Source organism: Oenanthe melanoleuca, chromosome 2, assembly GCF_029582105.1.
Source record: "Oenanthe melanoleuca isolate GR-GAL-2019-014 chromosome 2, OMel1.0, whole genome shotgun sequence".
NCBI lineage: Eukaryota > Metazoa > Chordata > Aves > Passeriformes > Muscicapidae > Oenanthe > Oenanthe melanoleuca.
The window spans coordinates 146,381,545-146,395,428 of NC_079335.1; the positions used below are offsets into that span (position 1 = coordinate 146,381,545).

At 46.4% G+C, this 13,884-nt stretch overlaps 1 protein-coding gene across 1 annotated transcript in view; it reads right to left on the minus strand.

Moving 5' to 3' along the window:
* Positions 1 to 3,729, minus strand: part of WNT3A (Wnt family member 3A) — an 84,987-nt gene extending 81,258 nt beyond the window's left edge. The window contains exon 1 of the mRNA XM_056484431.1: positions 3,659 to 3,729. Coding sequence (XP_056340406.1) covers positions 3,659 to 3,729 — 71 coding nt within the window. The remainder of the gene's footprint in view (positions 1 to 3,658) is intronic.
* Positions 3,730 to 13,884: the final 10,155 nt, after the last annotated feature.

The window sequence follows — 13,884 nt, forward strand, 5'->3', positions numbered from 1 at the left end:
TTGTGTTCAGACCAAGTCAGGCCACTTAGCACAGATTGAAAAATAAAATAAATAAAATTAAAGGCTTCTTTCCCATTCCATGTGGAGTCAGTCAAGGCAGTGAAAGTGAGCTGGAAAAAGTTTAAACTCTGTCCATGCTGCTCCTGTGACTCCCCACAGACCCCAGACTCCCCCAGGACAGGGAACAGGTTATATTTAATCCTCCCAACCCATGAATTTTGCTTTGGAACTCCCTCAGCCTTCCTTCCCTCATTCCAATCTCTCCTTTTATTATTATATATATATATATATTTTTTTTTTTTTAAACAAAAAATGAACAGCACTAACATTAAAAAAAAAAAAGAGAAGTAAAACCCAAAAACTCTCTGATTTTTGCTGTTAATCTGGTCCCCCTGGGTGTGGAAGTTGCTGCTGCTTTAGGTTGAGCAGCTCCACTGGAGAAGGTCCCATGGGGTTCCTGTGGCACAATAAACCCACCAGCACATCCCCAAAACTTGCCTCATCAATCCCAGTGGGAACCAGCCCCTCTCCTCTGATTATTTTTACACCATTCTTTCCAGAGCCTCTTTTATCCCAGTCTGTAAATTCATTTTTTGCTGGTTTTAAGGAACTCTCAGAGCCTCCCCCCCACCCAGCATCATCAGGGATTGCTGTTCCAAGGGATCCTTTCCCTTTTCCTCCACTGAACTTTTCCCAAAGCTCCCAGGAATGTGGGAATCTGATTTAAACAGGTGCCCTGAGCCATGGTGGGAGCAGCAATTTTACCAGCTCAGCCAAAAAAGAAGTGATGAGAGGCAGACAAAACTTACAGCAACACTTGATCCTCCTGACAAATCCACATTCCCCCTAATTTTGGGACAACAATTAACCAAAACCCACAGGAAAATAAAATTTCTCAGTCCCTGCTTTTTTGCATGGATTTTCTCAAAGTGCAAATATCCACAGCCCTGTGTGCTTTAGGATGCTTTAATTAGAAACAATTAGTGGGGAGGGGGGCACAATTGGGGGGTGGTAAATGACAGATTTTCTGCTCTAAACACCCAAATCACTGTGAGAGATGGTTGGGATGGGATGTTCACTGCCTGCATGACCACACAAAAAAATTCCTGGTTCTCTCTCCCAAAAATAAAACCAACCAACAACAACAACAAAATAAAATTAGAAGGAAATTAAATTAAAATCAAATAAAGCAGCACGATTTGCTAAATTTGAGGACAGCTGGGGCTGGCCTGGGAGAAAAGGAACTTCCCTGCTGTTTTTGGGATGTGCATTCCCAAATTCCCACATTTCCAGGGCTGCTCCTCATCCCCAGCCATGGGTGGGTTTGTATCTGGCTTGGGGGTAAATAAAGAAAGAGGAGAAGGTTGGGGGTGAATAAAAAAAGGAAGGTTGGGATGAATAAAAAGAGGAGAAGGTTGGGGGTGAATAAAGAGGGAAAACTTGAGGGTGAATAAAGAAGGGTAAGTTGGGGGTGAATAAAGAGGAAAAGTTGGGGGTGAATAAAAAAGGGAAGGTTGGGGGTTAATAAAAAAGGGAAGGTTGGGGGTGAATAAAGAGGGAAAGTTGGGGTGAATAAAGAGGGGAAAGTTGGGGTGAATAAAAAAGGGAAGGTTGGGGGTTAATAAAAAAGGGAAGGTTGGGGTGAATAAAGAGGGAAAGTTGGGGTGAATAAAAAAGGGAAGGTTGGGGGTAAATAAAGAGGAAAATGTTGGGGGTGAATAAAAAAGGGAAGGTTGGGGGTTAATAAAAAAGGGAAGGTTGGGGGTGAATAAAGAGGGAAAGTTGGGGTGAATAAAGAGGGGAAAGTTGGGGTGAATAAAAAAGGGAAGGTTGGGGGTTAATAAAAAAGGGAAGGTTGGGGTGAATAAAGAGGGAAAGTTGGGGTGAATAAAGAGGGGAAAGTTGGGGGTGAATAAAAAAGGGAAGGTTGGGGGTAAATAAGGAGGAAATGTTGGGGGTGAATAAAGGGAAAAGGGATGAGGGGGAATTTCGGCAGCCAGTGCAGCACCTCCCGGCCTCTGCCGCGACTCCCCCACCCCGAGCACAGCCTCCTTTGCATTTCCATGGCCTGAGGGGGGTTTCTCCTTGCGACAGAAAACCCCGAGACCGCTGCTCGGCTCCGGGGACGGACGGGGAAAAGCCGCCCCCGAACCCCGGAGCGCCGCCGCTGCTCCCCCCGCGCACACCTGATGGGAAGGCACCTCCTGCCCCTCTCCCAGCTCCTTTTTCCCGGATTTTTCCCCCTTTTTGCGCAGCTCTGGGGACAGGGGGGACAGGGGGGGACAGGGGGGACCGGACCGCGCTCCCCTCGCCGGGTGACAAGCGAATATTTATGTCGGTATTAGAGGAATGCGTTCCCTTCTCCAATCAGGAATGCGAGCAGAGTTTCTAATTATAAGTTAGATGGTGGCTGGGAATAAAAGATTGCTTTTTAATGACTCCCGTCCAGGTGCTCTCGCTGCCTGTCTTCCCAAGAACACATTTGCATTTTATTGCTTTTTTTTTTTTTTTTCGCTTTTTTTCTTTCTTTCTTTCTTTCTTTTTTTTTTTTTTTTTTTTTTTTTTTTTCCTCCCATCCCAACGAATTCCCTGCTTTCAGACATACCTGAAATAGTTGGAGAGGCTGCTGCCTTCACCACCCTCACCTCGGCACCGCCGGACGGGGGGGGACCGCGGATCCCGCACCCGCGGCGGGGGCAGCGCGGGTTAAAAAATTAATTAGCGGCACGGGGATGATGATGATGATGATGACGATGATGATGATTATTTTTTTGGGGAGGGGGGTGCCCGGGAGCTGCTCCCCCCCGGCTCATCCCGCGGAGCCTCCCTGCGCTAGGGCTTCCCCGAGCGCAATTAGCTCCGCGGGGTAATTAGAGCAGATCGTGCAGTTACATGCCTTGCCCAGCACCATTTGCTTTTCGTGGGGGAGCGCTGAGCGAGGAAAAGGCTCTTAAAGGTACAAAGCGAGGAAAAAAAGGGGGGGAAAAAAGCCGCGAGCCTCCCCCCCGCCTCAAAAAAATTGCCGCATCCCAAAAAGGAGCCGCGCCGGGAGCATCTCCCCAAATCCCATCCCCGCTCCGATCCCCGCAGCCTGCGCCTCCTTCCCTTTCTTCCCCTTATTTCTATTATTATTTTTTTTTTTAATTTACCCCTTAGTATTCCTTAAAGCGAAAGCGGGGCAAAAAAAAAAAAAAAAAAAAAAATCACGCAAAAGTTTTTCCTCCGTTCCCCCCCTTCCTTCCACCTGACTAGCTCGAAATCACCTTGAAATGCTCATGTCAACTTGTATCATTATCTCTTTAATTCAGGCAGCGCCTTTTGTTCTTCACAGGAGAGGATCAAAGCACTCAGAAAAAAAAAAAAAATAACTTTCCGATCGCTCCCTCTCGCTCTCTCTCTTTTACAGTAGGAGAAGGAGAGATCAGGTATAACCCAGTCAAAATAAACAAAGTGAATGCATAAATAAAAGAGGTGAAATGCAGGTTCTAAGAACTTGCTGGCGCTGGAACAATCCCACCTCTTTAGCTGAGTGGCAACGAAAGGAGAATTTCAAGTCATCTTAAGCGCAGGGGTTGCAGAGAAAACAGAGGAGGGGAAAAATAAATGAAAATGAGCGAAAAAAAAAAAAAAAAAAAAAAAGAAGAAGAATAAAACTTACCACCAGATTGGGTAACTTGACAGAGCCTGACTCAACCCACAAAGAAACAGGAAATATCCAAAAGAGGCCATTGATGAAAAGTTGTCTTTCTTTTTTTTTTTTTTTAACCAGAGTTGCCAAAAACCTTCCTTTCTTCTGAGGCAGGATGATTATTTTAATAATAATAATAATAACAATAATTTAAAAGAAAAAAAAAAAAAAAAAAGTCAAATGAAGTGAACTCAACCCGACCAGGTAAATCCTCTCTTGCTTCCTCTACTACTCTCAAGGAAAAAAAAAATCTCAGAGAGGTAAAAAACTCTTCTCTCAGCCAAGACACTGAAGGCAAATATTAAAAAAAAAAAAAAAAAAAAAAAAAAAAAAAAAGAAAAAAAAAAAAAAAAAAGTTTGAAGTAGCTCTCTTAAAAAGGACCCAATCAGCACTTATTGCCAAAGGGAGAATTCTGATGCTTTGGCTTGTTCTGTCAATCAGGAGCGTGAAGTCAGGAATGAGCTAATTGCAAGGAGATAGTGTTTTAATACTCATTAGGGGGCACGTTGGCCCACAAGCCAAGGGATAAAATGTAGTTTTAAAAAGGGGAAGGAAGATTTAGGGGGTTTAAATAGACAGGGGGGACCCCTGTGGATTTGGGTAGCTATAACAACCTGCCCGGATTTCACTCCCTGGGTCGAAGCTACTAAAATGCAAAAAAAAAAAAAAAAAAAAAAAAAAAAAAAAAGGAAAAAAATGCGAAAGTTTTTTTTTTTTCTTCTTCTTCTTCTTTTAAAAATTATTGTTTTCTCAGTTTTCTCTTTCTTGCCATTCTGTTTTCTTCTCAAAGCTCCATTTCCTCACGGGGACGGTTGGGATGCATTTGAACCAACTTTCTGGAAACTTTCGCTTGCTCTCTTTTTGGGGGGCTTTTTTCCTCCTTTTTTCTTGGAAAAAAAAAAAAAAAAAAAAAAAAGGATTTTCACGCAGACACCCCCCAGGCACTCACCCCCCTTCCCCACCAGTCCCAGCAGCCGCAGATCCAAGAGCTCCACTGAAGACATCTGCTAAAAAATCGACTTTTTCCATGCAAATCTCCAAAGGGCTCCTTCAGATCATCCCAATTTCCAGGAATCCCAGCCCCGGACATTGGGAAGGCGCTGCTGCAAACGACTTCATCCACTAGATCCACCCCACAGGGCACCAGTAATTGAGCTCTTTTTTAATTTCTCTCTCTACATATTGTCCCAATTTCTCTCTTTTCAGTGCCGGTGGTGGGGGGTGATTTCTGCGCTCCCAAAAATTCCAATTTTTTTTTTTTTTTTTTTCCATGGGGTGGAAAGGAGGGGAAAAAAAAAAAAAAAAAAAAAAAAAAAAAAAAAAAAAAAAAAAAAAAAGGAGAGGAGGGGGTAATCATTATAAATATTATAAAGACGTAGCTGCTCGATTCGTGGTCCGTGGTCGGATTTGCTGCTCCTCTGGAACATATTGGTGAAAGCTGCTGGGGCTGGGAGCAAGTGTCACCCAGAGCTGACAGGCGTCCCCTTCCCTGGCTCATTTGAAAGGGGCTGGAGAGGCGAAAAGAGGGGATGGAGGCACTGCATGAGCGAGGAGATATTTTCTATTTTCTCCCTGGAATAACAACAACGATCCTCTTTTCCACACTTTTTTTTTTTTTTTTTTTTTTTTTTTTTTTTTTTTTTTTTTTTTTGTGTGGTTGTAGCTGTTTGCTGCTCGTTTTTATTTATTTTTTTTTTTCCCTGGGTTTTGCCACCTTTTTATTTATTATTTTTGAAAAGCATTCAGCGAGCTGGAGGAGATTTTATTTCTTTCTGGGACTCGCTTTTATTTTATCTGTGAATCAGAAAATTTCTGTGGCTCGCAGGGAACAAAGAGAGGTACAATTTTTAATGACTTTGTTGGGGGAAGCCTTGCAACCCCGCATTAGCTCAAATCAAAATCCGCTTTCATCCTCATTAAGAGCCGCATTTATATTTTCCCTTAGTCGGGAATATTTCTATTTACACACACGGCGCTTTACATGCATATATATAAAGATATGTTTGTGTGGAGCTAGATGGAGAGATATATTCATTCTAGTGAAATTATACTAGAAATGCAGTTCATTCGGGGATATTTAAATCATCGGGAATTTGGCAGGGGTCGGGCCCTGATTATTTTCTCTCGGGTTGGATGACAAGCGATTGCAAATGTGAGCTCTGGCAAGTGCTCCGAGATTTTAATCGCGGGCTCGGGCTGATCCCAGATCCTGCGGAGGGGGAGCGGATGCTCTCCCAGCGAATCCCCGCGGTGTCGATGCTGCAATTACAGCGAGGGTATTAAATCCATCCCCCCCTCCTCCTTCAGCATCTCCCCCGAGCAGCCCAAGGGGCTGGAGGAGGGAATTTTATTGCATAAGGTGGGATGAGGGGAAAGGAGGAGGGGTGGTGTGTGTGTCTGTGTGTGTGAAAAATCATCTTAAGGACTTTCCCTGTGTATTAGAGAAAATCCCATCCAATTATAGCATTACTGGAAAGAACCAAACACCGCGGCTTTCAAAGGAGGGGATTTCTCCGTCTTTTCAAGTGGAATTGCTCACGCTGCAGACGGGAACACACACACTCGCACACTCACAGCCCGGCCACGGGGCAGGATGGATGGGGCAGGACACACATCCCCAGCTAATCCCCCTTCCTTTTGTTCTTTAAAACATCTCCCAGAGCCTCTGCCCCTCCCTGCAGGAAGCACCGGGCGACTTTACCTGAAGGTACAAATTCAGCCACTCTCCCTTTTTTTTTTTTTTTTTTTTTTTTCCCCCTCTTTGCCGTGCAGCTGCCGCTCGGGGAGGATGGAGATAATCCACTTTGTCAGGGGCACTCACACTCACTCCTCACTCCCGGGATGGGATGGGGAGGCTCCCCCGGCAGGGCAGCAGCTCCCAGGGATGCTGATAAAAGAGCTCTGGGCTCTGCAGTGCTTATTCCCGGCCCCAGGAATGCTCCTGGTGGTGGGTTATCTATCAGCAATTTTAATTAATATCACTTCTTCTTAATTAATAGCTGATCCACATTATTCTGAACCTCCAAGGGGCAGGTTTTGAACCTCCAAGGGGCAGGTTCTGCACCTTTGCAGGACATCAGAGTGGGTAAAAAAGCTGCCACGGGCCTTAGGGATGCAGGGAGGTGACATCTGCAGGGTTTTCTCCCAAGGGCTGATTTAGGGCCAGGCTGATCCATTTTTCCCCCCAGGTGTTTTTGTATGCACGTTGTGATGGGCAGGACCTGGCCCTCAGTGCAGCTTGGCTCTGGCTGCTTGTCCCCTGGATTTGCTCATCAATATTTGAGGGAATTTTTGAGGGGACAAGTTGCCCAGACAAGCTGTGAGTGCCCCTAGGAAATGTCCAAGGCCAGGCTGGGCAGAGTTTGGATGTGGATAATGGGATGGGATGGTCTCAAAGGTCCCTTCAAACCCAAAAAATGACAGGATCCTGTAATTCCACAACAACCCTGCTGCAAGAGCAGGAGCTGCACAGCCCCAGTGACCCAAGAGGGAGAAGGGGATGGGAGCACAGGGGCTGGAATGCCTGGTGAAGGCATTGCTGCTTCTGTCCTGCTTGCTCACCCTGGTGGCCCAGCTGGCATCTCCAGGGGCCAGGAGAGCTGGATTTAGGAACATGAGCAGGCAGGCAGCACAGGGAACAGCTGCACTCACCCACTCAGAAAAGGCACAGCCAGGTGCTGCCATCCCAGGATGAGGGGCCAGCAGGGAGATTTGGGGGATCCAGGCCTGTCACACTCCCCAAATACCCCCTGAGTCACTCCTCCTGCCCTCCTTCCCCAGGGAAGGCTGCAGGATGGGCAGATCTCCCTCAAGGAGAGCCCATCAGGATCAGGAAGGGCTCCTTGTGGAGAAAAAGGTTTTGTTTAATTTTAGCAGAGGACACCAGAGTGATTTGTCCCTTCCCTCCTTCCAATCTGAATCCACTCTGATAATTTTTCTGCTTCTGCAAATTCCAGCTGGAATTGACTCTGGCTGGGCTGTGGTTGATCTTCCCCACTCACAGTTTTCTCACTCTGTGCCCCTCTGCTCTCCAGGGATGTGGGAGAACATCACAATCTGGTTTTCCTGCTGTGCCCAGAAGCCCAAACTGGTTTCTTGGGAAGATCAGGAAATCCCCACTGGATCCTCCCTAAAGCCAGCCCTGCTGTGGAACCCCCAGAGCACAGATATCAAAATATAACTAAACCTCTCATCTCTTATTTATATGAAATTATCCAAATGCCAGGATTCTGCATTCCTGGGTGCTGGGGTGAAGGGTTTGCCATGGGCTCGTTGGCTTGTGCCATTTCTAATCTTCCATTTTTAATGTCCCTGAAGACTGAGATCCAGGAGTCACAGCAGCACAAAAAGTGACAATTTGGCCAAAATCCACCTTAGCAGAGAGGGGAAGGAAGCAGGAGATGGGCTGGTGATGTGGCTGAGTGGCAGAGGGGATTCTGGTGCTAAATTCATGTCCCCTCACCAAAATTCATGTCCCCTCACCAAAATTCATGTCCCTTCACCAAGATTCATGTCCCCAGCTGGTCTGGCTGCAGCTGCTACCCAAAAGTGGAGGTTGCTGCCATGCTGGAGAAGAGTTTTTTTAGTTTTTTTCCTGCAAGGATTCCACTTTCCTCCTCTCCCTGTCCAACCCTCCAGGGGTCAGGGGGGACCTGAGCAGCTCCTGCCAGCCCGTGGATGGGCTGAGCTGCTCCTGGAGCTGCATTCCTGAGCCTGGGATCTGCTCTGGACTCATCTCCTGAGATGAGATGAGATGCCCACAGGGCATCACCCCTGCCCTGATAGCACTGAGCGAATCAGGAGCAAATTTGGGTGTGTTTCTCAGCTCTTCAGGCTTCAAAGAGATGTCCTCAGCTGGGAGGGGACAGCAGACATGAAAGGGAGCAGCAAACCTTTGACATTGCCCGAATCACCCCTGGCAGTGGCTGTGATGCGCCCAGCTTATTCCGGGTGTAAGTGGAATTTTGGCTGCTCCTGGATTCCCATTTTAACATTTCTGTACAAGTGTATTTTCTGCTGATCTCATGGAAATGGAGGATGGCAGAAAGTGTAAAATCCAGCGGTGGAGTGAGCCCAGGAGGGATTGGAGGCAGAGCACCCAGAGGGCTGCACTGGGATGTCCCAGAGCAGAGCAGATCTGCCATGCCTGGCCATCCCTTCCTTTGGAATTTGAGATACAGACTTCCACATTTCTGCTACCCCACCCTGAGTGACAAAAATGTCATTTTGAGGAGGGTTCCCTCTCATGTTCTGTGTGCCTCCAGTTTTCCCACAGTGCTGACTCTTCCATGCCAGGCTCTGACAAACCAAGGAGCTGCTTTAGGAGGGCAGGAGGTGACAGACACAGGGTGGTGGTGGCTCTGCCTTTGCCACCACTCTGGGATGTGGCTTTGTCCCAGTGGGATGGTCACTCCTTTAGGACAGGACCCAGCAACACTCAAGGAGGACCCTGGGGCTCTCTGCCACCTCTCCCTGCTCCTTTTCTCCATCTCCTGTGCCCCGGACACCGGGGTGAGGCAGAGCCACCTGTGTCCTGTCACGGTGTAGCTTTGGCCCACCTAGTGGTACAGCAGGAGAACAAACTGCAGAGGGAACAGGAAAAAGCAGCCAGAGCTGGGATCTGCAGCAGCAGGGCTCTGCTCCCTCTGCCCACCCCGGAGCAGGGACCAGAATCTGGCAGGGACACAGGAGGGGATGTGTCCTTGTCCCTGCTGGGACACAGAGAGCTGCTGGGAAGGATTGCAGGGACCTGGAAGGTGATGATGTGCTGGATCCCACAAACCTGGAGGTTTGAGATTTCTGTGCTTTCTGCACTGACCCCCTGGAGAACACTGCTTTTGGCATGAGGCCTTGGAGAAGCTTCCAAATCTGAGTGATGGAGTTAAAATAATGGGTGTGTAGTTAAAATAAAAGTGTGATTTCACATGGTGAAGGGTTTGGGATTTGACATTTTTTAATATAGTAATAGGTATGGGACAAGATGCAGGATTTTGGGTGGTGTCTTTTTCAGAGTTCATTTTCCTTCTTCTCCATGGTTTCAGGCAGTAGTTTCTGGTTGGTCAGTCAGTGCTGCACTGAGGGCCATGGGAATTTGGTTATTGGGTTAAAAGTATAAATAATACAGGTGTTAATTCTCTATTGGACTGCTGAGCTTTCAGAGACCTTGCAGCAGCTGGATCTCTCTCCATTTTCCTCACTTCTAGCTGGTGGCCAGAAGTGTCCCTGCTCCTGGCCCTGCTGAGCTCCCTGGGATCCATCCCCAGAGTCCCAGGCCAGGCTGGATGGAGCTTGGAGCACACAGTGGGATGTGTCCCTGCCCATGGCAAGGTGATTTTTGAGGCTCCTGCCATTCCTTCCAGGATTCTGTCACTCTGGGATCTCCTCCAGAACTTCCCAAATCCTCCTGGGGTCCTGGCAAGAGGAATCAGGGCTTGGCTGATGGTGAGGGAAACTTTGTGGAGATCACCCTCTGAAAAATGAGCTCTGCAGGATGACTTGGGGTCTGCCTTAGAGGATGAGATTTGGGGAAAATCAATTTATTTTGGAGGCAAACCGACCATTTGAAGGCAAATCTGAGTCCATCCTGCTGTTCTGGCACATGGAGAACTCCAGAATCAAAGAGAAAATAACCCAAAAAATCAACTGAGAGCCCTGACCAGTGGCAGTTTGCCCCTAAGGAAATCCAATAAATGTAGACATGACCTGAGCCCTGAGTGTGCAGTGTGTGTTTGCTCCTGTGCAACTTCTCCAGGCCAGATCCAGATTAAAAACCCATTAATCAGCAGGGCAGGCTGATAACCTTCATGGCCCCAAAGCTGCTGGGAAGTGTGGAAACAACCATTCACAGGAGGCTGGATGCCACTAACTGAAGAAATGAAATATTTCATTTTCAATATTTCAGTAAAAATCAATTAGAAAAAAATAAATAAATAATAATAATAAATTCATTGCCTGATTGCTTTGAGAGAAGCATTTTAGGGTCAGGTATTTTGGCTCCTTTTTGGACATTTCCCTATTTCCCAGTCTCAGCTCTGAAGGGTTCAGTTCCTGGAAGTGAAGGGATTTTGGTGAGTGGAATAAAACATCCTTTGGGGGTCCTTGTTTTCTGCCCCTCTTTCATTAACTGCTTTCACCTAAATGCCCAAAATCTAGAAAGCTGAAATCCAGCATTAATTGCAATTAGGTGATTTTTAATAAAAAATATTCTATGATTTTTTAAAAATATTTTCTCCAAACTCACACTTAGAGTAAGGAATGGCTTTAAAACTGCAGTTTCTTTTTCTGCTCCATCTGATTCCTCTTTATTTATTTTGAGGGTGGAGATACACACTGGATTAAGGGAAGAAAAAAGAGAGGAAAGCCAAGTGTTTGTGAGACAGAAAGAACAATAAGATGAACAATTATTTATTAAATCATGGATGCACTGCTGTTGAAATTCTCTAATCCCTTTCTAACACCCAATTCAAATCACTCCTTTTCAAAGGGCTGGCCACACTCCTGCTGCAGGTGCAAACAAAGGAAAAAACAAATTTAAAATTTAAACCAGAATTGGATCCCTTTGTGAACTGGCTCCTAACCCCCCTCTTTGAAACTGGAGTGATAGCATCGCTGGAGATGAATGTTTGCAAATCAATATGCATTTCAAACAGGGATTACTCTGGGCTGCTGGACTGAAAAACTGCCCAGACTGGAGTGTCTTCTCTCCAGCCACAGAGCAAGTTAATTAAGATACATTCAAATCACTAATAGGAGCACAGGGTACAGTTTGAGAGCACAGGAGCATCTGCAGTTTCTGCCTGATCTTGCAGCAGTGCCTTGGTCAACGTGGTCCAAATGTCTTTAAAAGTGCAGAATGTCATTTTTAATTTTTTTAAGATTTTTTTTATTAAGTTTGTTTTAAAAAACAATTTAGAAAAACAAGCTAAATGGAAAATATCACAATGGCAAAATTGTGTGTGTGTGTGGTGCAGACAGAGGATGGGAAAAGGGAGTTTGGAAGGGGACAGAATTCTGCCATGAGGTGGGAAATGGTGAGAAAAGAAAGAAATAATAAAAATATAAATAAATAAATAAATAAATAAATAAATAAATAAATAAAATAACGAATAGTGGAGAAATAATGAACAATGAAATAAATAAAGAATAATGGAATGTCTCCCCAAAATTCACTGCCAAGGCCTGGCTGGGGATTGCTGGAGGAGGATCTCATGCCAAGGGAAAAAGAGCTCTTGCAAAATTAGTGGAAGGAAAGATCTGCCTGCACCCAGGGGAGGAGAAGAGCAGGAAGATTTGGCTGAGGCAGTGAAATAAAACCCACAAAACCCCAGCAAGGTGCTAAAACCTCAGTCAAGTGAGGTGTTGACAAGGGATCCCAGCTGATAAATAAACAGAAAGGAGCTCTCCCTTGCAAAGCCTGAATGACAAAGGAGCTGCAGAGTGTCCCTCACCATTTTCATCACAAAAGCTGATGGTGGGGGGCAGGTTTTAACACGGCAACAAGTCTGACTTTCTCTCCCTTTCTCCCTCCTTTTTTTTTTTTTTTTTTCCTTCCCCCCCTCCTTCCCCTCCCTCTTATAAACAGAGAGGACAAGAGGTCATATCCCCAGGGTTTGAAGAGCCACTTCTCCCCCTTCCAGGGAGGGTGGATGTTCTTTCAGCCTGTTTACAAATTAGTCCAAGTTATGATGTCTTAATGCAGTTGCAGGGTGGCCACCTGTCCCCAGCTCCCTGCTGCTCCACTCGGTGGGCAGGGGTGACACCTGCAGATGGTTCCTGGCCCAGCATCCCAACCCACCCATCAAAATCGGGGCAGAAAGCCACGAATCAGGTTCTTTGCTGAGTGTGAGGAGTGGGGGAGGTCGGTGCCTGCATCTGCAACGTCCCTGGGGTGATCTGGGGAAGGGCTGGGCTCCCAGGCAGGGATATTGATGGATTTGGTGCTGTCCTTTCCTATGGGGAATGAATTTAATAATGAAAGGACGTTTAGATTGGATATTAGGGGGAAAAATTTTGGCTGTGAGGGTGGGAAGGCCCTGGCACAGGGTGTCCAGAGAAGCTGTGGCTGCCTCTGGATCCCTGGGAGTGTCCAAGGCCAGGCTGGGCAGGGCTTGGAGAAACCTGGGACAGTGGGAGGTGTCCCTGCCCATGGCAGGGGGTTGAAACCATCTTTAAAGTCTTTTCCAACCCAAACCACCATGTGATCTATTCTATTCTATTCTATTCTATTCTATTCTATTCTATTCTATTCTATTCTATTCTATTCTATTCTATTCTATTCTATTCCATTCCATTCCATTCCATTCCATTCCATTCCATTCCATTCCATTCCATTCCATTCCACTCTATTAATCTATTTATCTATTACAATATGATCTGATTGAGGGAATTTTGCCACAGAATTCAGAGCATTTGGAAGCAGAAGCTGGGGCTCCATGTCTCTGGTTTGCTCTCAACCTCGTGTTTACAGGACCAAAATCAAGCCCACATCCTCCCATTCTTCCCACTGTTTGGAAAAGCTGTTTCCAAGCCCTGGGCATGAAGCAACGTGGCTTTAGCAGCAAGAAACTCAGAGGGAAAGGGAGCTAATGATGCTCAGTGCCCCTTCCCCCTGCCTCTGTGGGCTCTCTGATAAGGGCTGAGCTCCCTTTTCTCCCGGGGGAAAGGAGGCAAATGCAGTCATAAGTTGTTTGGTTTTTTTGTTTTTTTTTTTTCCCTCCCCTACCTGTGCCCTTATTTTCATACAACTTAATCTCCCTGAAACTTTTATCTTCCTGCCAATGTGGGCTGGGATTGGCCGAGGGGGTTCAGAAGTTTGGAGGGGAGGAAACGAGCGGATGGAGCAGCTCGACATAATCAGCTCAGCCCAAGTTTCCCAAGGAAAGCAGACTTCAAATGCTTCACAAGTCGTGCAGGAGCTGCTTCCAAATCCCAGTCATGAGCCAGAACCCCCAGTGCCAGGCACTGCACCAACATATTCCTGCACACAATCCTTTCCCCAGGCCAGGGCTCAGGGTTTAAAACGAGCAGTTTCAGGCACTGAGGTTGGCAAGCACCCCCTTTTCAATATGAATGTGGAGCAACTCCCTTAATGTGGGTTGGATTTGGCTGCAGCCTGCAGAGGAGCAGAGCTGGGCTCTGCTGGGGTTGGTTTTTTTCATGGGAATGGCAAGGAAATCACAGGGCTTGATGAACTTTG